Source organism: Sarcophilus harrisii, chromosome 4 (assembly GCF_902635505.1).
Source record: "Sarcophilus harrisii chromosome 4, mSarHar1.11, whole genome shotgun sequence".
NCBI lineage: Eukaryota > Metazoa > Chordata > Mammalia > Dasyuromorphia > Dasyuridae > Sarcophilus > Sarcophilus harrisii.
The window spans coordinates 240,500,730-240,527,224 of record NC_045429.1 but is presented as its reverse complement, the minus strand read 5'-3'; the positions used below and the strand labels follow the sequence as shown (position 1 = coordinate 240,527,224).

At 31.1% G+C, this 26,495-nt stretch overlaps 1 protein-coding gene across 1 annotated transcript in view; it reads right to left on the bottom strand.

The window, feature by feature from the left end:
• The window catches only part of LMBRD1 (LMBR1 domain containing 1), a 168,002-nt gene that overhangs the window by 86,613 nt on the left and 54,894 nt on the right, over positions 1-26,495 (bottom strand). Inside the window, exon 7 of the mRNA XM_031964672.1 lies at positions 17,527-17,600. Coding sequence (XP_031820532.1) covers positions 17,527-17,600 — 74 coding nt within the window. The remainder of the gene's footprint in view (positions 1-17,526; positions 17,601-26,495) is intronic.

The window sequence follows — 26,495 nt, the reverse complement described above, 5'->3', positions numbered from 1 at the left end:
ATCACCTCTCCAACATCTATCATGTTAGCCAAGAAAAATTTCCAAGGTACCAGGATTGAAGAATGATACATAGCCTTTATATTTTATGTAGATCACTTCAATACCACCAGAAACCTCTTAGTTTGTAAAACAAATAGTTAATATAAACTAATTTAAAATATTCAAAGTACTTTATATATATATGTCTCTAAGGAAATGAACAACAAAATCAAAAGGAAAGTAAGCAACTGGGGTGTAGTAATTAATTTGCCTATAACCCTGAAGATTCTCAATTACCTAATAATCTAGAACCTAAGTGTAATCTACAAGCCACTATAAAATGGGGTAGGAAAGGAAGAATATGTACCCCTCTGGAAAGAAGTAAAAGGAACTGTGGCTATTGGAATGAAGAAGCACGTCAAGGAATATTAATATTGTAACTGAGACTTGAAATCCAAAAGCAGCTTAATGTTGCTCTGATTATGCCAAAAAGAAAAAAAGGATGGCACATAAGAGGAGGAAAAAATGGTCACATTGCAAGAAAAAAGTCCAAAGTTGTTATAGTTCACTCTTAGAAAAAACAGCATGAAGCTGGGAGCTGTTACATAATCTCTTAGAAACAAAGACATGGGTATGAAAAATTAGCAAGTTACCAATACAAGAAAACCTTTAATTTTCTACCCATACTCACTTTGAGGTAGTAAAATAGTTGAGTTGAGAAACTGAAGTATGATGTGGCAGTTCCACTAAAAGTTCTTAAAGCTCTCTGTAAGTATCTGAATAACACTGAACTATAACTTGGGTTTTCAAGGATATATAAAAACAAATTGTATATACAAAAAGTTAATGAATTTTTCACCTCTTTGTACTTATCCAAAGTATTAATGAAGACAAGAGGAAATCAACTTGAAGATTAGAAGACACTCAATTTTAAGTCAAGACAAATATTCTTTTTTTTTTCCAATTTTGTAACAACAAATGTACATTAAATACCTCTAACTTGTGTAGGGGTGGTGGGGAGGATGAAAGAAGAAAAAAGAATTAAGTAAATAAGGTGCAAAGAGAACCAAAAAAATAATTTACAAGTAAAGAAAAGATGTATATTCATGAATATAATTTCTTCTACTAATATATATTACTTTCTTGATCTGGTAATTTGTTGTTATATATTTTGAATCCTCCCTAACGTTCTTCTGGGCACATGACAATGTTCTATTTTGTTTTGTATTCCTTTTATGTTTTCTTTTATGTTTTACTGTTTTTTCAAATAAAATAATTTTTTGGGGGAAAAATGCCCACAGAACTCAATAAAGCAATTTTTACAAATCAGAAAAAGAAAATACTAACGTTTCCCTCTATATGACATGAATTCAATCAACCAGTGATATGCAAAGCAAAGTTGAACATGTACAAGAGATCCATCCTAATAACAAGGATAGAGGATTTAAAAAGATTTTGTGAAGAATATCAAAGAAAGTAATGGAAAAAAATGTAAAAGACAGTGGCATAATAGTACTAGACCTAAAACTAAAATAAAGCAGCAGTCATCAAAACCACGTGGTACTGGCTAAGAAACAGAATGGGGGAATAAATGGAATAAGTTACATACACAATGTTCAATGACTATAGCAAGCCCCTGTATGATAAACACAAAGAGTTCAGTTTCTGGGATAAGAACTCACTATTTGAAAAAAGTTGTTGGGAAAACTAGAAAATAGTATGTCAAAAACTATCCATAGATCAACTTCTCATACCCCATACCAAGATAAGGTCAAAATGGTTATATGATTTAGACATAAAGGGTAATATTATAAATAAATTAGTGTGTGTGTGTCTGTGTGTGGTTTTTTTCTCTTCTGATTTTTCTCTCCCAACATGATTCACATGGAAATATGCCTTGAATGTAGAATTAGAAATTAAGAAACTATTTTTATAGTAAAAAAAAGCTACTCTAGACATGAAAGTTGCCATTTTTCTTATAGAAGGGTATTTTAAGGAAGGATATAAAGTGATTGTACAAGGAGTTCATTTTCTAATTACAACCACATCTTGTAATTAAAATCATAGGCTCAATCATCACTCTACTGCCCCACCATAACATAAAAATAATTCTAGGTTCAAGAAACATGAACTCTGGTATTCTACCAATTCATCAATCAAAAGGAATTTATTGTAACTATGCTAAGCATTAGGGATTTAAAAAAAGGTAAAAAAAACAAGTCCCTTTTATCAATGAACTCAAATTCTAATGGGAAAGACAACTTATGCATAAAAAGGAAATTATAAGATATACAGAGCAAATGAAAAAGGTAATTGCAAAGAGAGAAGTAGTGGAGAAAGGAGAACTGGAAAAAAGTCTTCGTTAAAGATCTGATTACAGCTGAGTCATAAAAGAAAACAAGGGAAGCTAAGAGATAGAAGTTAAAATGAAGAGCATTCACAGGTCTGAGAGATGCTAATGTAAAGACATAGAAATGACATATGATAAAGCATCATATGCAAAGTAAAGTAAATAGGCCAAAATAAATAGGTTGTCAAGTTCATGGGACAAAATAAACCATAAAATGACTAGAAAGATTAAAAAAAAAAAAAAAAAAAAGGCAAGGTAGCAAAGAACTTTAAATGCCAAACAAAGAAACTGTTATTAGATCTTGGAGACAATAGAAGTCAATTTTACTGAGTGGCATGGTCACTTGTAGGAAAATCACTTTGGCTGCTGAGTAGAAGATGGATTGTAGCAAGGAAAAACTTGAAAAAAGAATACCAACTAGATGACTGTTGTAACAGAATAGAATAGAGAGGACGACAGCCCAAACCCGAGTTGTGGCTGTGCGAGGGAAGAGATGAGGATATAAACAAGGAATGTTGTAAATGTAAAAATGACAATATTTAACAATGGACTTACTGAAAGGGTGAGAGATGATACCAAGATTGCAAACCTGGGTGATAAGAGCCAATAATAACAATAATAGCTAGCATGAATATAGAGCTTTAAGGTTTACAAAGCACTTTACATTTAATTCACTTTATGAGAATCATTTTATTCTCATAAAAACCCTGAGAAGTAGGTGCTATTATTATCCTCACTTTACAGATGAGGAAACTGAAGCAGACTACAGACTTAAATGACCTGCCCAGTTCTTAGTAAATATTCAAGTCAGGAGTGAAACAAAGCTATTTCTACCAGATTCAAATTCTATGCTCTAGCCACAGAAAGCATTATCTTCTACAGTGATGGATGTTAGGGTGAGGAATGTAGGGAAAAAAATAAATTCTATTTTAGAAATGTTAATTTGTAATCTCTGTAAAAATTCATTTTAAGACATCTAAAAGGTAATTTGTGATATGGAACTGTAGCTTAGGGGACAAACTAGGGCTGAATATAGGGATCTGATTATCGCTTCTACAGAGATCATTACTGAATCTAGGAGAGCTAAGGAGATTACCAAGTAAGATAGCATATAGCAGAGTTTATTGTACCCTCATGAAACAGTCTATGGCAGAGTGGTGAAGTATATAGGCTCCTTTAAAAAAAAGTTTTTTAAATGCATAAAACACATAGGATTACAAAACCAATTACAATGAAATAGTTATCAAAATACTTTTTTTTTTTTTTTAAGTTTGGGGGTTTCAGATGAAGAACCCATGGTATAAGTGGGAAAGTCAACAGATTCATAAGCATTTATAAAGTGCTCACTATGTATTACACACAGTAATAAACAATTAAGATTTAAAAAAAAAGGCAAAAACTATTTTTACTCTCAAGGAATTTACAATCTAATGGGAACAAAGAGAAGAGGGTCCAAAATACAGTCTTAAGGAACACCTATGCTTAATAGACATGACATCAATGAAGAATTGGTGGGGAGACTTCAAGCTTTAAAACTTTTTTAGCAACCCCGAGGTAAACTGTATACCTGCCAGTCTAAGCTGTTAAGCTAGAGAGACAAGATTAGGCTGAATGTAGGTTGTCCAGTTTTAGGCTACAAAAGTCTTGAAAGTTTGCCCTAAGTCATAGATGACACAGTGAAGAAAGTACTCATAGTAATAAAAAGACATGTGTGAGTACCGAAGTAAAATTTTTGATTCTTTCAAAGATTTAAGATCAGTGTGGGTACAATATCAGCCAAAATATACTAGAATTAATTCACACCTTATTTTATTCTTATGCAGGTTTAAAAAAAAATTTTTTTTAAACTTTTGACATTTCATTTCTTATTCTGCCAGTATTAGTTCTATTTTTTAACAAAGCTATTTTATAGCCATCAGGGTATGGAGTTGTAGGGAAGGGAATGGGCTAGCAATAGTGACACTGTTAAATGTCTGGAACAATATAAAGTCAAATTAACAAATTTATAAATTCTAAAACCAGATATGTGTAAAGTAAGAATAAAGTGTAAAGGAAGAAATCTACCTTAAGCTCCCCCAAAAATCCGGTAAGAAAATAAATCTATCATATATAAACATTGGGGGTGGGAGAAGCAGAATATCATGAAATGTAATCACATTTAATCAATTCATTTTCAGGAATTAGCCTAAAATATTTTTTTAGTTTGTTTTGGAAAATCACAATTGGAACTTACTTTAGAACAAATTCTATTAAAATATGGAATGTTTATAGGAGATTTAGAACTATTAGCCAACAAAAATTCTCACTTATGCATTACAAAGTTCTCACAACAAAGGTGAAGTGAAGAAATTCTTTTGGAGAAGTATAAAACCCAGAAATGTGGAATAAGTTAAAATAGATGAGTATCACCTTTTAGTGACCTTATTCTCTTGGCAGAGAATTGAACATCTTTCTTAGAAATAGGAATGAAGGGAGTAGGGCTTATCATACTATAAATCTTTTGAGCTTAGCAAATGTACTATATAAATTTTGTGTAACCACTACAACACAGCCTCTTGTTCTGCACATGGTAGACCAAGAACATCTGTTTAATTGTGAAAATCTTCCCATTTGATAACCATGACCCCTTTTCATTCTCATTCTAAAGAAAATGTCCTCACTTTTGACATGTATCCATTAAGATTCTATATGTATATGTGTATATATGTTTATATATATGTGTGTGTATATAAATATATAAATGTATATATGTATAGGGGTGTGTGTGTATATGTATGTAGTATTATAGAATCAGAAAAGTTTTTAGGAATCATCTTATACAAAAGTCTTACCAGGGAGGAGGGACAGCTAGGTGGCACAGTGGATAGAGCACCAGCCCTGAAGTCAGGAGGACTTGAATTCAAAGCTGACCTCAGACACTTAACACTTCCTAGCTGTGTGACCCTGTGCAAGTCACTTAACCCCAATTGCCTTATCCAAAAAAAAAAAAAAAAAAAAAGTCTTATGGGGGGAGGAGTTATGATAAATGAAGATTTCCTTAAAATTCTGAGATTCAAAAGACAGGAAGTAAATATTAAAAGGAGAAAACTATTTGTGATGAAGTCCCTGTCCCAAATGAAACAAGGCGAGTCATTTGTTCTTTGGTTTCCTCTTCCTAACAGAAACCCTAAATAAAACACAAGGAAAATTCAATGAGACATCCAGTCAAATCTGATAGGACAAAATAAAATCTAAACCTAAAATAGTTTCAATAACTTCAAAAAAGAAAGGCCAATAACTTTTTAAGAACCATGCTATATGTCTCCAAAAACTTTCAGTAAGATTAAAACAATTTGGTTTTAGGATATTCCTTCAACTTGATAATACTGTTGTATAAATTTTTAAGTACATATATTTATTATTAATTCTCAAGAATAAAATATTGAACCAATATTGGGATTAAATGCTTCTATCCATTAACTTTTCTTGTACATAAAAAAGGAAAATATTGATTATAACATAATACAAGATATATCGTAGAGGATCATGATTGCAGTTGAACAACAAATTGTAAATCTCTAGACTCCATTTTATGTCTTCAGCACTAAGCACTTTTTTGAGGAAGAACTAAAGATATTTATTATCACCAAGGAACTTGACATTCCATTAGCAGTAAAGTATGTTTTACAATTGACCTTAATGACATTTTTCCATTTGGGGGCAGCAAAGTCAAAGGCCTTCAATTCCCTGCTGTCTCCACCATGTATCAACAACTAACATAACTTTGGATCATTAATTTCAGGAGACTACACAACATCCAGAAAATACAGAACTCAATCCATCTATGAAATTTATCTGCTTGAATTTTCACATAAAACACAACAGATTCCAGATATTTACAAAATAAACCAAAACTAGTAATTTCCCAATACCACTATATCAAAATACTCATATGAATCTGTGAACTCATTGATTTGTATATTCCCTTCAAAGATGCAAGTAACAACCTTCTCCATCCTGCATGACTCCATTCCATTTCCTTGTATGCAAGGATGGCCAGTCAATCTGAATCCCTTGGTTTCTCCTAACATTGTAAAGATTTCAGTTGAAAAGATACCAGTGGAATATTTGGGCTGTCTAGTTGCTATTCCTCACTCTCAATATGTGATTAGTTCATTTTATTTATCATATTTTCCATGATGATGGCCTATGTTATAGTGGTTTTTCACATTTTTTGTATGAACAATATGCTGGCACACTCACTCTGTTATTTCTTTATTGATCTGTCTGAGCAATATATTTTATACCAATATGCTACTTATGTTGGTATATGGCTAATCATAGCCATATCATAAACTTAGAAAAATTATAAATGAATGAATGCAACTCGTCCAAAGTACATCCGGTCATGATATATCAAAATCTAGTTGTATAAACTTGTCAAAAGAATATACGCCACCAAGTTTTTGTTTTTTTTTTTAATATGGAGTCTTTTAAAGACAAAACTTTTTAAGTTGCTTACTTTAATTATGATAATATAGAAGTAAAAGTAATTGCTTTCCCAGGTAAGTCTAATTTCCTATATAGAAAGTAAATTAGCTTTTTTGCTTTCTCTCTCCTCCCATCCCCTCCCACAGACAGAAAGTAATCCAACATAAGTTAAAATGTGCAATTCTTCTAAACATAATTCCCTATGTATCATGCTACTCAAGTGAAATCAGCTCAAAAGCTGAAAGAAAAAAAAAAAAACAGTCAAACAACAAGAACATTAAAAAGATGAAAATACTATGCTTTGATCAACATTCAGTCCACATAGTTCTCTTTCTGGATGAGGATGGCTCCATCATCAGTCTATATATTTATTCTTATACATTTGACTCCATTCTCTAAATATTTTAAAAATACTGGAAATACTGGATGTAAAATTTTTCTTCCAGTTTTCTATTTTCCTTCTAATATCTTGGACACTGGTTTTATTTGTACAAAAGCTTTTAAATTTAATATAATGAAAATCCATTTTGGATTTCATAACGTTCTCTATTTCTTCTTTGGCCACAAATTCCTTCCTTCTCCATATATCTGAAAGTCAGATCCCTTATTCTCCTAATTTACTTACAGTATCACCCTTTATATCTAAATTATGAACCTATTTAAACCTTTTCTTGATATAAGGTATTAGGTGTTGATCAATGCCCAGTTTATGCCACATTATTTTTCTAGTTTTCGAGCAAATTTTATCAAATAGAGAGTTCTTATCCCAGAAGCTGGAGTCTTTGGATTTACCAAACACTAAATTATTACAGTCCTTGATTATTGTGTCTTGTGAAACTAATCTATTCCACTAAGCTACCATTCTAATTCTTAGGTAGTAACAAATGATTTTAATGACTGCCACTTTATGATATAAGTTTTGGGTATGGTACAGCTAGCTAGGCCACCCACCTTCATTTGCATTTTTTCAATAATTTCCTTGAAATTCTTGACCTTTACATATTTATATTATTTATATTCCAGATGAATTTTATTATTTTTCCAGTTCTATAATTTCTTGACAGTTTTACTGGTAGGGCACTGAATAACTACATTAATTTAGGTAGAATTGACATTTTTATTATTATATTATATTAATATATTCTATTAATATATCTATTAATTATTATTAATATATCTATTAATTATGTAATATATAATATATTAATTATATATAATATATTATTATAATATAATAAAATATATAATAATATATTAATATATAATGTATTAATTATATAATATATCTATTAATATATCTATCAATTATTATTATTCTATTGATATATTAATATATTATTAATATATCTCTGCCAACCCATGAGCTCTTGATATTTTTCCAATTGTTTAGATCGAATTTTATTTGTGTGAAAAGTGTTTTGTAATTGTGTTCACATAGTTCCTGGCTTTGCCTTAGCAAGTATATTCTCAAGTATTTTATATCTAGTTATTTTAAATGGGATTTCTCTACCTCTTCTGAAGAACTTTATCGGTAACATATGGAAATGCCTATGATTTGTGTGGGTATATTTTATATCCTACAACTTTACTAATGTTGTTAATTGTTTCTAATAGTTTTTTAGGTGATTATCTAGAATTCTCTAAGTATATTATATCATCTACAAGAGTGATAATTTCTTTCCTCATTACCTATTTTAATTCCTTCAATTTTTCTTTCTTCTCATTGCTAAAACTAACACTTCTAGTACAATATTGAATAGCAGTTGTGATAATAGGCAACTTTGTTTCATCCCAAAGCTTACTGGAAATGCTTCTAGTCTACTCCCATTACACATAATGTTTGCAGATGATTTTAAATAGATGTTACTTATCATTTTAAGAAAAACTCTATTACTAGTATTAAATAGGATTTAATATTTTTATTATTAAAAAATAATACCTAGTATTTTTAATAGGAATGAGTGTTGTATTTTGTCAAATGCCTTTTCTTCACCAATTAAAATAATCATATATTTTCTGTTAGTCTGTTTATTGTTATGGTCAATTATCTTAATAGTTTTCCTGATATTGAACTAGTCCTGCATTCCTGGTATAAATCCTTTTTGGTTAGTATATTATCCTGAAGATAAATTGCTGCAATCTCTTTGCTAATCTTTTATTTAGGATTTTTGCATCAATATTCATTAGGGAAATTGGTCTATAATTTTCTTTCTGTTTTAGCCCTTCCTAGTTTAAGTACCAGCACCATATCTGTGTCATAAAAGGAATTTGCTACAACTCCTTTTTCCCTTATTTTTCTACATAGTTTATATAGTATTGGAAATTAATTGTTCTTTAAATGTTTGGTAGAATTCACTTGTAGCCTGGCGATTTTTTCTTTGGGAATTCATTAATGGCTTATTTAATTTCTTTTTCTAAAGTGGGACTATTTAAGTAATTTATTTCCTCATCTGTTAATTTGGGCAACTTATATTTTTGTAAATATTATTCCATTTCATTTAGATTATAAGATTTATTGGTATAAAAGTGGGAAAAATAGCAGATAATTATTGCTTTAATTTCCTCTTCACTGGTGGTAAGTTTTTCCCTTTTTCATTTTTGACACTGGTATTTTTTTCTTTTTTCTAATCAAATCAACCAAAGATTTATGTTCTCTTGTTTTTCTTTCATAAAATCAACTCTTAAATTTTATTAGTTCAATATTTTCTTTCTTTCAGTTTTATTAATTTCTCCTTTGATTTTCAGAATTTCTATTTTGGTATTTAATTGAGGTTTTTAAATTTGTTCTTTTTCTAGCTTTTTTATTATATGCCCAATTTATTGATTTTTTCTATTTTATTCATGTAAGCACCTAATACTTTGGTTGTTTCCCATAAGTATAGACATGTTTTCTCATTATTGTCTTTCTCTTGGATGAAATTATCAATTGCTTCTATAATTTGTTGTTTCACTCACTCATTCTTTTTTTTTTTCTTTTGCCTTTTTATTTTTTAAAAAAGAGTAAGATTAAAAAAACAGAAAAGAAACATAAAACAAAATATAGCAAAACAAAAGAGAACACTGTAATGTGCCCAACAGAATTATCAGGGAGGATTCAAAATATTTAACAACAAATTTTCAGATCAAGAAAGTATATATAAAGAAGAAAATATAATGACAATTTTTTTCTTTACTTCCTGGTAAAGTATTCTTTGGTTCTCTGCTGTGTACCTTATTTACTTTATTTTTTTCCTTCCTTTCATTCCCCCACCCCCCACTCCCAAGCAAGCTACATTAAGATATATTTATGTGTATGTGTATGTATATATATGTGTGTGTGTGTGTGTGTGTGTGTGTGTATATATATGTAAATAATAGAACAGAATGTGAAATATTATAAGAAAAAAGATCTGGAGAAGAGATCAAGAAAATTTGAGAATTGGACTGCCAGAAAGTTGTGAACAAAAAGAAAACTCTGACATGATAATACCAGAAATAATCCAAGCAAATTGTCCTAGAGTAACAGTACAAATAGAAAAAATCCACCAATCACCACCTCAAGGAGATCTTGTATAGAAAATACACAGTAATTTTGAAACCCCCAGATCAAAGAGAAAATTTTGCAAGAAACAAGAAAATGACTCATTCGTTCTTTAGGATTAGATGATTTAGTTTCCAATTAATTTTTGGTTTATTTTCATGACCCTTTATTACATGCAATTTTTATTGCATCATGATCTGAAAAGGATGCATTTGCTATGTCTGCCTTCTGCATTTGACTGTGAGATCTTTATGCTCCATGGTCAATTTTTATGTAGGTGTCATGTATTGCTTAGAAAAAGGTATGTTCCTTTTTATTCCCATTCAATTTTCTCCAAAAGTCTATCATACCTAACTTTTCTAAAATTCTATTCACTTCCTTAACTTCCTTGTTTTATTTTGTGGTTTTGATGTATTTAGTTTTGATATAGGAAAATTGAGATCTCCCATTAATATAGTTTTCTATTTCTTCCTGCAACTCATTTAACTTCTCTAAGAATTTGAATTTGACTATTACTTGGTGTATACACGTTTTAATATTAATATGTCTTCATTATCTATGGTATCATTTAGCAAGATATAGTTTCCCTTCCTTACCTCTTTATATAGTTTCCCTTCCTTACCTCTTTTAATTACATCTATTTTTGCTTTTGCTTGTTTTAAGATCAGAATGGCTATCCTGCTTTGTTTTTTATTTCAGCTGAAGCATAATAGATTCTGCTCCAGCCTTTTACTTTTACTCTGTGTATGTATCTTTGTTTCAGTGTGTTTTTTGTAAACAACATATTGTAGGATTCTGGCTTTTCATCCAGTCTGCTATCCACTTCCAATATATGGGAAAGTTCACATTCCGAGTTAAGATTATTAAGATAACTAAAATTACTAAAGATACTAATTTTTCTCAAGTTAAACTTTTTTCTTTCCTTTCCCCCTTTCCCTTCTCACTACTGTATTGCTTATGACCCATTTCCCTCAATTTTCCCTCCCTTTTTTCAACTCATTTCTTATCCCTTTTTCTTTTTACTTCTGCCCTCCTTCTATTAATCTCTCTCTTTTCTCCTTTCCCCTCCTACTACCTTCCATAGGGTGAAACAAATGTTTATACCAAACTAAGTATGAAAGTTATTTCTACCTGAACCAAATCTGATGATGAGATTAAGGTTAAAACAAAACTCATCCCCCCTTCCCCTTTTTCTCTAAACTAGAAGAGATCTCCCCTTTTCTCTTCTCCCAGTGCATTCCCTTTTCCATCCCTAATTTATTTTATATCACATTAAAGTCAACTTATAACTATACTCTTTTAAGTGCTGTGCTAATATACAGTTCTCACAAGTTAAATTTTTCATCTTCCTATACAGGGATATAAACATTTTAACCTTTAAAAAACATTTTTTCCCTTTCATTTTCCATTTTATGCTTCTCTTCAGTCTTGTATTTGAAAATCAAATTTTCTGTTCAGCTATGGTCTTTTCATCAGAAATGACTGAAAATCCCGTTTCATTTAATGTCCATCTTTTCCCCTGAAAGATAATGCTTAACTTTGCTGGGCAGTTGATTCTTGATTGTAGTCCAATCTTCTTTGCCTTCCAGAATATCATATTCTAGGCCTTTCGATCCTTCAGTGTGGAAGTTTTTAAGCCTTGGGTAATCCTGATTGTGGTATTGTGGGTGCTTGATATTTGAATTGTTTTTTTCTGGCTACTTGCAGTATTTTCTCCTTGATGTGATGAAGAAAAGAGCTGGACAACATCTTTCAAGAAATCAAGGAAAAATTCCTTGATATTCCTAGAACCAGAGTTTTAAATAGTCATTGAAAGAATCTACCAACCACCTCCTGAAAAGACTTCAAAAAGAAAATTCCAAGGAATAATATAACTAAAGTTCCAGAATTATCACATCACAGAGAAAATACAATTCCACAATTCCCTAACCCTAACCCTAAATTCTCTTGGATTTATTTTCCAGGTCAGTTTTTCCAAGGAGATATTTTACATTTTTATTATTTTACTTTTATTTCTTCATTTTTTTTTTGACTGATTTTTGATATCTCATTGAGCTTATTCACTTTCATTTGTCTAATTCTAATTTTTACTGAATTATTTTCTCCAGTTAGTTTTTTACGCCCTTTTACATTTGGCCAATTATACTTTGAAAGGAATTATGTTGTTCAGTCTTGGTTTTTTCCCCCATTTCACCAATTCTATTTTTGAAGGAGTTGTTTGTTTGTTTTTCAATAAATATATTTCCAGTTCATTAAATTTGTTTTTTAAGGAGTTGTTTTCTTCAGTAAATTTCTGTGCCTCCTTTTCTAAGATGTTGGTGTTCTCCCCCAAATTTACATAATTCTTCTACAATGCTCTCATTTGGTTTCTCATTTTTCTTCTATCTTTCAAGATCCTTTCTGAACTTTTCCAAGAAAGCCTTTTGAATTAGAGACCAGTTCATATACTCCTTTGAGCTTCATCTGCAGGCATTTTGCCTTTGTATTCTGGTCTTTCCCTGTCTTTACAAGGAAAGTTTTCCATTGTGAGAGCTCTTCTTTTGCTTTTTTTGTTCATTTTTAAAGGTTGAAATCTGCTCTTAGGATACAGAGGAGATTGTTCTAAACTTCCTCTGCAGGGTAACAAGGGCTTCTCACTAACTCTGCTGAGGCCAGTGCTGCAGGCTTCCCCACTACACTGTGTAGCCTGGCCAAATCCCACCTGTTATACTGGGGTTCAGGGGCTCACATTTTACCTTCTGTGGTTGCACTGGCAGTCTCACAGCTGGTCTGTTGATCTGGTCTTCCGAACCAAAACAGGGTAGCCAACACTGTTGTATTCGGGCTAAGAGCCTCCTGCTAGATTCTCCCCATTGGGCCTCTCCCTGCTGGAGCTCTTCTGTCATACCTGTGGTGGGCCCTGTTTCCCCTGCCCAAGACTTTTCCCAAAGTCCTTCTGAGATATTTTAAGTTGTGAAATTATTACAATCTCAATGTTTCTGGGATCTGTCACTTCAAAATCCATTCAGAAGTTTAATTTAATATTGATTCTAAGGGAAGCAAGCTATGGAGAGCTCAGGCAATGTCTTGTCTACTCTCTGCCATCTTGGCTCTGCCACATCTACTACTTTAGTACTTTAACAAACTTGCAAAGAGAACTTTCTAGATAACTGAATTCCCCTACCTTCAATGGCACTCCCTGGAAGTATCTAAATGTATTATATCGCACCTTCAGTACACAGAACTTAAATTTTTTTTTTGCATATATCAAAAACATCATAAACAACAATTATACAATTAAAGTTAATAGGGTGGTATCAAGAAAGGCTTGATAAATTCTAAGAAGCTGAAAAGAGGAGGGAATGTAATCCAGTTATAGGGGACAACCCATGCAAAAGCACCAATATTTTATAAGTAGGCCAGTGTGCCTGAACCGTAAAGTACAAAAAGGAAAGTAATATTTAGTAAAACAAGAGAAGCAGGCTGACACAAAGTTAAAAAGACTTTAAATGAAGGAAGAAAGAGGAGGAGGAGGAAGAGTTTGTATTTTATCTTGAGGAATGACAGACTTATAATTTAGGAGACTCACTGACAAGATGTTTGGAGAATGGATTGGAATGAGGTAAGATTTGAGACACATCAATCATTTTATGTGTGATAATGCAAACTTTTCTAAGAAAAACTGCTCTGAGAGGAAATGAAAGATGAACTATGAAATCTTTTAAAATCTTTTTTTAAGCTAAAGACAGAAAGAAGAGAATATATTATACTTCTAAGTCTATATAGAAATCAAACTGGCCTGTGTGCTTCTAATACCTAAAATGAAAATAGTTTTCAGAAGTCATATGAAAAATCTGAGATAGCTAATGTGATATAAGGAACACTAGAGTTTAGTGAAAAGGTCCAGATTCCAATTAAAGTTCTGTAACTATATCTTTTAACTACTTAATGACTTAATTTCTAATCTTTAAAATGAAAATAGTTGTGTTTACATTCAGTCTTGGCAATGAAATCAGATAATATATATGTCAGCATTTTACAAACTACATACTTCCCTTTACCTTGATCAAAAAGTTTTTTTCCTTGTGATCCAAACACACTAATTGTGTGGTGAACTCTTGGTGAACAAATGCAGACCAACAAATGCTGTGCAATTTAGAATCTTAAGAAATTAACTGGAGTTTCGAAGAGATTAAGTTACTTGCCCAGATTATACTGTCAATAAGTAAGGTCTTCCTTACTCCAAGGCTAAATCTTTTTATATTGTTCTATTTTCAATTAAGTTATACTGAGTACAATTTAATCTTCTGATGAATTAGGGACACCATTGAAAACATTAATTGTTGAATTGTTCTTTAAATTTCAAGGACAACTACAACACATAAGGCTAATTTTTTCACCATTAAATTAACATTCCCAAATTACTATGCTCTTATAATGTGTCTTCTTTCTCTGCTGTCACACTTATTTCTAAACTGTTGCCTTATTTTATGCAGTAAAACAAAGAACTTTAGGCTAGATCTATATCACTTTGTTGAAATAGAATGCAATGATTTAATGATGGCTATCTTACTCACTATTTAATGTGCTTCCATATTTACTTCTGAATTGCAGTTATGTACACAATAAGACTATTGACGATATATAACCTGGTTCTCTGGATAAGTGTTCTAGTTTTACTATATAAATGCTAAAATGAGGGTTACAGACTAAGTGCTAAAGGAATTAGTCACATGGGCACAAACTAAAATTTAAATTACATATTTCTGAATAACTATGAAGATCCTAAAATACCAGATTTTTGAACAACCTTGTTATTAAATCACACAAAACATGCCCCCTCCAGATTATTAACAAGTGTCCAATAAATGATTATTGAATTAAATATATTATATTCTTGAAATCATACAGGAATATAAAAACATATGATGAATATTATCTTTCAGTTGTCCATGTCTTAACTTTCAAGGAAACTTAGTCTCAAAACAGAAGAACAGCCAATTGAGTAAGAGTGTTAAGAACATTATGCCCTATAATATTTTTGGGGTGGCAAATCAGATTTAATTTAAACTATCTTTGACTTAAAATGCATTTTTAGGAACATGATCTGATAAACCTGAGGGCGGTCTGGAGTTTTCCATATACATATGTAATTTTACTTTCACAAAAAAAAAAAAAAAATCAAATAACAAAGTCAACAAATATTTATTAACACCTAACAACAAAACAACAAGATACACACAGGTTAAACAAAGAAAACAAAGATAACAATAGAGGTAAAATATTAGGATTAAGGGAGACTGGGGAAAGGCTTCTTGCAAAAGGATTTTAGCTGATTCTTAAAGTATGAAATGGAAACTGGAAAGCAGAAATAAAGAGGAAGAGGATTTCAAGTATGGGGCACAGCCAGTGAAAATGAAGTTAGGAGATGGGAAATCATATGAGAGGAATACAAAGTAAGGAAGAACATTACTGAGAATTTGAAATTGAATCACAAAGTTGCAACATACCCACCCAAAAGTTATAGTGGCAAATTGAAAACCCAGCACTTCTGACTTTAATTACCATGTTTTTAATCTATGACTTGCTACTTCCCATCTATAAATCAAATTATTCTATAAAAAAATATTTACATATATATAATATGCAATAATATAGTATATATAATATGATAATTTTATATAATAATAATATAATATAGATAGATATAACTCAAATGACAAATTCTACAGTTCATAATAAAACTGGCATAACTATTCACCTGAAAAAACAAGAGAAACAAAGATAGTTTTATTTAAAGTCTTTAATAACATATCAGGATATTTGAGTGATTAAAAGTAGTACAACTTTTTGGCTATTTTACAAAAAAAAATTTTTTTTTCTGCTGAAAGCAATATTGGAAGAATAATCTATGTTTTCTTTTGTTAAGTAGTAGTCTCCTTTTTAAACCAGTCAAGGATAAAAGTTAAACGCTATAATTTTTTTTTAAGTTCTAGGGGAAAAAAAAAAAAACACTTTTTTTTTTTTTAACACAATGAGCTCTCACTTATAAAATAGAGAAAAATCTAATCTTGAAATTTTCTCCTGTAACACAGTCTATATAAAAACTATCTGAATTCAAATTTACTTATTAGAAAAAACCTCGAGAAACAAAAGATATGAACATACAAGAGTTATACTGGCAAAGGATATTCAAGAGGTTAGAAACGAAGATGATAATACAGGATATAAGACTAAGTGTGATAAGTTATTGTGTCAAGTGAAATGACCATCATGTGTCAAGATAAAAAGGGTGATTTCTACTTTAGGTTGTTGCTTCCTTTATGAATTGACATTTCTAGAAATTAGGCACAACAGAAGGCAGTAATAAAACTAGACCAAAATAAAACAATTACGCAAAGAGTAAAAGAACACAGGTTGACAGCAACAAATGCATAATCATAAATGGGCTGGAGAAGATCTCAAATTTTGTATCCCAACACTGGGAAATGAATGTAAACTGTTTGAATTTTTGTTTTTCTTCCCAGGTTATTTTTACCTTCTGAATCCAATTCTTCCTGTGCAACAAGAGAATTGTTCGGTTCTGCACACATATGTTGTACCTAGGATATACTATAACATATTTAACATGTATAAGACTGACTGCCATCTAGGGGAGGGAACGTAAAGTCAGAACAGAAGTGAGTGCAAGGGATAATGTAAAAAATTACCCATGCATATGTACTGTCAATAAAAAGTTATAATAAAAAAAGAATTTGTATCCCAGAAGTTCTACCTCTCATAGGAGACAGAATAAAGAAGGAAAACAGAACTGTGTAACCTTACAAAAAGTGATATGGTGGATGTATATATGGAAATGTCCTGGATAGCAAAAACATTATTAAAAAAAAAAATCACTGCTCATGTTTTCCATTTTTCTTCAGTTAGTTCCATTTTTATTTCTAAATGCCCTAAGATGACTTAGCTGATCTCTTCCAGCTCTAAATCTATAATTCCATGATCATTCATAAGATAATAGACATAAAATATGAAAAAATAGCTAAAATTATAATGATAAAAACTCATTCCTCAAGTGTGGTTTAAATTTTTTTTCCCTTAATAGCAAGATTATTTAGTATTAACGCCTAATATTCTCAGGGTGACATGAAAATACAAATTTCACGAAGTGAATTTTAATAAAATAGTATTATAAGCTTTGGGAGAGATACAAAAAATCACTGACACTTACTGTGTACGTGATAGCTGCCAACATTCCAATCACGGTCAGAGAACTGATGGAGAATGACAAAGCAGCTAAACCATCTGTAATTATAAAAATAAAAAAAATTGGTGACAAATCACATAAAGTACAAATATTTATGATTATTCAATAATGTTTTTACATAATTTATAAAGAATCAAATAAATGTAATTTGCTTAGCACTCTTAGAAACTTACAAAGATAATGCAAAGATAAAATAGTTGATCAGAAAACCTTATCTGTACAAATTCTTTTGCAAAAAAAAAATCATTTTTAATCTACCATTACAGACTTTAAAATTCCTGATAGAAAGGAATTTGTCTTTATCTTTATATCAAACATCCCCCAACACCACCTTGAGCTAGCTCCAAAATACCATCCATATGGCTGTTGATAAATAAAGTACTGAATTTCTTGCCTGATGTTTATAGAATTGAAAAGGGAGGTGAGAAGATAAGACATTCAAAGAAAGTGTTCCCCAACTTTCCACATCCTATACCAGAGTTCCTTTAAATAATAAAACTGTAAACAAAGGTGCTAAATGAAAAGGTAAAACATAATCTTGGTATCATTCTTCCCACTTCCTTCATAAACATTTTTGTAGTTAAGAATACGGTTATTTTGGAAATTATTTCAAGTATGTATCAAATGTAAAATATAGTTTTCTGGAAAGCACAGTCGATAAAAGTCCAAGGTTATAATCAAAATCCTGACTGCCTCTTAGTTTAGATAAGTCACTTAAATTCCCTGGGAATTAGTTTCCCATCTATAAAAGGAGGGAGTTGGACTAGATGACCTCTAAGGTCCCTTTCAAACTCTAAATTTATGACTATGATAATATGAAAGGGCTGGGGATTCATTTTGTTTCTGGAAGTGTTTTATGTGTACTACCATTATAATAGGACAAAATTATTTTTGGAGAAATATAGCTTATTATTTAAAAACATAATAATCAATAAAGATTACGTGATAGTTTTATTTCAGAAATAAAATTGAGAACATATTCTTTCCAAGAACCAAGATATATTTATTTTTTAAACTCTGCATAATTTTATAAATATAACTGATAAAAAACTAGACTACTTGCAAATAATTAGTTTGGAAGATTTCAAGTATTTTGTTTTAAAGGAAAGACATTATGGCACAGTGCAGAGAGAAGCAACATTACTATTTTTCAGGTATGTTGAAAAACATCTTTACTTTTGATGAATTCATTTCCATCTATAATTTTATGATTCCACTGGCAACTTCACAAAAGACATTTATTAATTACTATTAATTTTAAGTAAAAGGATTAATTTTTTTTCATTTTTCTTTTTTCTTTTTATTTAATAGCCTTTTATTTACAGGTTATATGCATGGGTAACTTTACAGCATTAACAATTGCCAAACCTCTTGTTCCAATTTTTCACCTCTTACCCACCCCCCCCAGATGGCAGGATGACCAGTAGATGTTAAATATATTAAAGTATAAATTAGATACACAATAAGTATACATGACCAAACCGTTATTTTGCTGTACAAAAAGAATCAGACTCTGAAATACTGTACAATTAGTTTGTGAAGGAAATAAAAAATGCAGGTGGGCATAAATATAGGGATTGGGAATTCAATGTAATGGTTTTTAGTCATCACCCTAAAAGGATTAATGTTATAGAGGATCATAGCTATAGAGTGGTAGATTCAATCCCTGTCAGAACTACTTCTACTTTAGCAGGGACTTGTCGTATTTCAATATTATATGACTCCCAGAATTTAGTAGAGTTCTGTATACATCAGGCACTTAAATGCCTGATGAACAAATCAATCAGTTCTCTTAGTAATTTAACGAAGTGCATTTTAATGCAAGACTAAAGATGAAGTACTAAGCATATAACTATAAATATAAGGATTAAGTATAATATATATTATACAAATCATCCCCTGTCTCTAATTCTATTATCACTCTAATAAATGACAAAGATCACAAAGCTTCATAAGTCTGATACTGGGGGGATTACTTTAAATGAGTGGTGACAAACTCAAAAAGAAAGGGGGGGTGGGGCAGGCAGCCACTAAAAACTGTACTAGTGATAGTGGATAATAATATTCCTGTATTCAAATCTGGCTTCAAATACTTTCTAGCTGTGTGACCCTAGGCAAGTCATTTAACCCTATCTGTCTTAGTTCTTCAACTGCAAAACGATTTGGAGAAATTAAGGCCAAACTATTCCACTACCCAAAACAAAAAAGAGCAAACAACAAACCCAAATGGGTTACCAAGATTCAGACCTAACTGAAATGAATGAACGAAAACTGAATATGAAGATCTTTAGGGACCACATATTGAACAAGAAAACCCTTAATATTATCTACTGAATTTTTATTTATCTTGCTAAATATTTTCCTAAATATTACATTTTAATCTAGTTTGAGCTATTCCGAGGAGTATTATTTTTGTTCACCTGTGTGACACACCTACTTTCAGGTATGGATTGGACTTGAAGAATTGAGAGCTGATGATATTCCTTCCAATTATGAAATTCTGATTCTTTGAAGTTTCTCTGGAAAACGATTATATTAATGACCTGGTACAGTTATTAGCAATATTATAAAACAATGATTACCTTATAACCAGACACAGCTGGAAAATGGCTTTTATTGATATAAATTTGAATCAACTAGGCATGTATATATTAAGATTAAGATCTTTATTACAGCACTTAATATAAAGATTTTCATTCTACTTTCCTGGTTCTCTTCTAATTTTAATTAGGTGAATTTTGTGTGCTCAGAAATTTTTACTTTATATAATCAAAATTGTCCACTGTGACACTGTCCTGTGAAACTTTTTGTTAATTCATGAACTCTTCTCCTAACCATAGAATTGACAAGGAGTTTTTTCCATATTCCTCTTATTTGCTTATGGTATCACACTTTATGTCTAAATCATGTTCCCATATAGAGTTTGTTTAGTATGCAGTATGATATGCTGGTCTAATCTAGTCACTGTCAGAATGCAGTCCAGTTTTCAAAACAGGTTTTCTCAAATACAGAGTTCTTGTACAGCTAATCTTTGAATTTATCAAACATTATGCTATTATGTTTATTTGCTTTTGTAAATTTATCTAATCTGTACCACTGATGAACTTTTCTACTTTTTACCTAATGCCAAAGTGTTTTGATGATTATAACTTTGTAGTATAGTTTGAGACCTGGTTCTGCCAAGTTACCTTCCTTTCCGTATTTTTCCCATATATTTTCATTAATTCCTCTATAATTTTTGAAATTCTCCAGATGAATTATTATTTTTTCTAGTTCTATAAAGTAATGCTTTGGTAGGTTCATTACTATGAACAAACAAATTATTTTGTAGCAATGTAATTTTTATTATATTGGCTCAGCCTACATTTGAAAAATTTAAACAATTATCTAAATGCTGTTCTGTAGCTTTCTGTTTTGATTCTCCATGGGCTAAGTATCAAAAACAAATTGTTCTTCTAATTAATGTCTTGTTTTGTAGAAGTGAATTGTAAATCCACATGATCCTGGGGTACTATGAGAATTTAATTATGATGAAAGATGAAGATTGGTTCTGTATCATTTTCTTCCTGATAATATTTATAATTAATTGATTATTTTCCCTATAATGGCTTGAAAACTGCTTCTTTGTTTCATAACTTAGTTCAGAATTCAGCTGGCCTGGAAAGTGTTCTAAATCCATTTCTGCTAATGACTGAACTATTCTTGTATCAAGGAATTTTGCTAATTTTGGGGATGTCTGTGAAAGCAAAGGTGTCAGGCCTGGTATCTCTGCCAAGTTATCCTTCAAGCATATCTTGTTTGCTGTCTAAAATTTGGGTTTATCTTATACCTGAACTAAAACAATGAGCACTTTTTAGTTTCAAGGAAGAAAAAGGGGAAGGATTGTTGTTAGCCCCCATTACCAAACTTCTAGTCAATCATGTTGTTCTGGACACCTCAGCTCTGCAACCAGTCATTTTGCCTTTTATCCCATGATGTCATGTACTTAATCCTATTCTTTGTTTTGTACTTCCAAAATCCTAACACTGTCCTCTTGCTTATGGTCTTTGGTATTAATGGAAGCAAGCCACTAACCTATTTATTGACAAATAATATATCCCTGCTAATAAATGTTATTTTGCTTGGAGCTCTACCTCAGTTTACCCTTTTGTTAAATTCCAATTATTACAATGGCTTGTTCAATTTTTTTTAAAATAGGGTTATCAAAATACTTTATTGACTGTTCAGTTAATCTAGACAATTTACATATTTGTAAATATTCACACATTTCATTTTAATTGTCAATTGCACTGGCATATACTTGATCAAAATAGATACTAATAATTTTTTAATTTCTTAACTGGTTGTGAATTCAACTTCATTTTTTGATAATGGTAATTTAGGGTTTTTTTTTCCTTTTTTCTTAATAAAATTATTTAATGGCTTATCCTAAAAAAAATTCTGAGTTTTATTTAAAAATCCAATGGTTTTGCTTTCAATTTGGTTAATCTCTCCCTTGGTTTCAAGAATTTTAATTGCTTTGCTGGCTAGTTTAGTTGCACAATCAATTTGCTGATGGGTGTTTAGAAGTATAATTCCTCCCCCAATAACTGTTTTGCCTATTATGCTGATATGCTTGTCTTCTCATTATCTTTAATGAAATTGACTGTTTCTCTGATTTGTTCTTTGGACTCATCCATTCATAGATCTATCTAAATATCTATATACATATACATGTATATATACAAATGCTGTATTATTACATATGTATATTGATTTAATCACACAAGTCATCTTCTCAACCTTCCATCTAACCTCTTTTCCTTGTCTCAAGAACACAAGAAAATTGAAACCCATTAAATACATAGTCATTTAAAACATCTTTTCATATGGGCAATGTAAAAAGAAAAGTTTCATTCTCCATTTAAGTCTCTATCAGAAGGGACACTGAATGTTGTTACATCATTACTCCTCTGGAATCATTTTTTGTCATTACATTTATAAGAATTATGCAGAGAAAGTCGAAACTGAGGGTACCCATCAGTTGGAGAATGGTTGAATAAGTTATGGTATATGAATGTTATGGATTATTATTGTTCTATAAGAAACAATCAGCAGGCTGATTTCAGAGAGGCCTGAAGAAACTTAAATAAACTAACGCTAAGTGAAGCGAGCAGAACCAAGAGATCATTGTACACAGCAACAGCAAAATTATGTGATGATCAAATATGATGAATGTGGCTCTTTTCAACAAAATGAGATCATTCAGGCCAGTTCCAACAGTCATGTGATGAAGAGAACTATCTGTACCCAGAGAAGGGATTGTGGGAACTGAATATGGATCACAACATAGTATTTTCAGTCTTTTTGTTGTTGTTTGCTTACATTTTGTTTTCTTTCTCGTTTTTTTTTTTTTACCTTTTTGATCTGATTTTTCTTGTACAGCATAATAATTGTGTTAATATGTATAAAAGAACTGCATATGTTTAACATGTATTGGATTATTGCCATTTAAGAGAGAGAATGAGGGAAAGGAAGGGAAAAAATTGGGAACATAAGGTTTTGCAAGAGTGAATGTTGAAAATTATCCATGCATGTATTGAAAATAAAAAGCTTTAATAAAATAAAAAATTAAGTATAGTAGTATTCCATTACATTTATATGCCAAAATCTGTTAATTGATCCCCCAATTTTAGGCATCCCATTAAAATTCTTCTGACACCTCAAAAAGTTATAAATATTTATTTATATTCTTTAGTGTGTTTAGAACTAATTCCTCCTTTATCTTCTCTCCATATAATTCCCATTGCTCTTTTCCCCTTTCTTTCCTATTTCTTTACTAAATAAAATGCATTTCTGCATTCAACTCTGTGTATGTACGTTTTTCCTTCTTTTGGGTGGATTAGATGAGTAAATTTCAACACTCCTGCCCCAGTTCCTTTAGTCCACTTTGACTCGGGCATCATTCAATAAGTGATTAAGGCTAGGCTAGAACAGAAATGAACTAGAGAATAGCCTTTTTTTCTTTAACCTAGTTTAATTTAAAAAAGCTAAGATACTGACAACTGATCCATCACTTCCTAACAAACAAAGGGAAAAGAGTTGGAAGCAGTGTAAGATTTTATATATATTTTTTTGGCTCAAAGATCACTGCAGACAATGGCTACAGTCATGAAATTAAAAGACCTTTGTTCCTTGAAAGGAAAATTTTGGCAAATCTGGATAAATCTGTATAGTGTACTACAAAGCAGAGATATCACCTTGCTGACAAAGGTTTGTACAGTCAAAGTTATCATTTTTCTAGTTAATAATGTATGGTTGCGAGAGATAGACTATAAGGAAAGGTGAGTGCCAAAAAATTTACCCTTTTTAACTGTGATACTGGAGAAGATTTTTTAGAGTTCCTTCAAAAGTAAGGAAATGAAATCAGACAATATTTAAAGAAACTGATTCAGACTATTCACAGCAAAATCAAATACTGGAGCTGAACTTTAAATACTTTAGCCACATAATGAGAAGATAGGACTCATTAGAAAAGACTGATAGTAAGAAAGACTGAATCAAAAAGAAAAGAGGACAGCAAAAAATGAGACGGGTAGAAAATATCACAGAAACAAGGAACTTGGATACACTTTGAGAGGTAGTGGAGAACAACCTGATGTGCTATGGGGTCCACAGAGTCATGGAAAATCAAACATGAATGAATAATTGAAAACAACATAGCTTTGGTCTCTTCATTAGGAATGCTTAAAAGTTCTTTGTTTCTTTAAAAGTCATAGAATTATATGCAATTTTGCTTTAAAAGTTATTCTTGACTATAAAAGCCTATTATCTTTTATGTTCTGGAATATCACATTTCAAATTCTCTACTCCTAACTGTGGCTCACTCCTTGGTACTTGAATTCTTCTGGTATTTTGCACTTTTTAGAAGTCTGGATAAGTTTGGTGAAAGGAAGCTTGCTTTGCTGCTTCCTACCATTAGGCCATTTTGGCCCCATCTCAACTTACCTAAAGAAACACATATCAATACAGTGCTTACTAAGTGCCAGATACTGCATTATATGCTCTTCATAAATATTAACTCATCTGATCCTCATAATATCCCGGGAGAATAGGTGCTATTATCCCATTTTACAGTTGATAAAACTGAGGCAAACAGAGATAAAGTGACTTACTCAGCTGTACAGCCAGTTTGCATCTGAGACTACATTTGAATTCACAACTTAATGACTGCAGACACAGAACTTTATCCACTACAATACCAGTTGTAATATATTCCCATTTGAATGAAAATGAGTTTAAAAGATGCATTTAATATTTCTTCTTTTAAGCATTTGTTGGTGAGGTTTGCTTTTATGGACATTTTCCAATTTTTCCATCAATTTTTTGTCAAATAGAGAGTTCTTATACCTGAAGTTGGGATCTTTGTGTTTATCAAACATTAGTCTAGCTAGATCCAGTAAGATAGACAACTCAGCATGTTATTAGCAGAACATCATGGAACATTCAAAACATACAACAACAAATTATAGATTAAATATATGTTTTCTTTTATTTCATTTTGTTTTATATTTCCTGTTTTTCTTAATATTTTTTTAAAAATAAATTTTTAAAAAGCAAATTCAAAATTCAAAAATATTGCTCTCCAAAATGGTTATATCAGTTCACAATTCCACCACCAATGGATTAGTGTCCCAGTTTTCTCACATCCTCTCCTATTTTCATCATTATCTCTTCCTGCCATCCCAGCCAATTTGAGAGGTATATAGTAGTACCTCAGAGTTGTCTTAATTTGCGTTTCTCTGATTAACAGTTTTTTTTTTTTTTAATATGAAATGGTTTAATTTCTTCATCTTAAAATTGTTCATATCCTTTGACCATTTATCAATTGGGGAATGGCTTATATTCTTATAAAATGTGAGTCAATTCTCTATATATTTTAGAAATATATAGAAGAAAATTTAGAAATTTTAAATAAATTTAACATTTATCAGAATGTAAAATTTTTTCCCCAGTTTTCTGCTTCCCCTCTAAACTTGTCTGCGTTGGTTTTGTTTGTACAAAAACTTTTTAACTTAATATAATCAAAATTATCCATTTGGCATTTCATAAGATACTCTAGCTCTTCTTTGAACACAAATTCCTTCCTTCTTCACAGATCTGAGAGGTAGACTATTCTTTGTTCTTCTACCTTGCTTGTAGTGTTACTCTTTATGTCTAAATTATGGCCCCATTTTGTCCTTATTTTGAAATAAGTTGTTAGATGTGGGACAATGCCTAATCTCTGTCATACTATTTTCCATTTGTTCCATCAATTTTTGTCAAATAGTGAGTTCTTATCCTGAAGTTGGGGTCTTTGTGTTTATCAAACATTAATTTATTTTTTCCCTTGAGATTCTTTTATTTTTTCATAATTATAACTTTTTATTGACAGAACCCATGCCTGGGTAATTTTTTACTCCATTATCCCTTGCACTCACTTCTGTTCCGATTTTTCCCCTCCCTCCCTCCACCCCCTCCCCTAGATGGCAAGCAGTCCTATACATGTTAAATATGGCACAGTATACCCTAGATACAATATATGTGTGAAGAACCAAACAGTTCTCTTGTTGCACAGGAAGAATTGGATTCAGAAGGCAAAAATAACCCAGGAAGAAAAACAAAAATGCAAACAGTGCATTCATTTCTCAGTGTTCTTTCTTTGGGTGTAGCTGCTTCTGTCCATCACTGATCAATGGAAACTGAGTTAGGTCTCTTTTCGAAGAAATCCACTTCCATCAGAATATATCCTCATACAGTATCATTGCTGAAGTATATAATAATCTCCTGGTTCTGCTTAGCATCAGTTCATGTAAGTCTCTCCAAGCCTATCTGTATTCATCCTGCTTGTCATTTCTTACAGAACAATAATATTCCATAACATTCATATACCACAATTTACCTAACCATTCTCC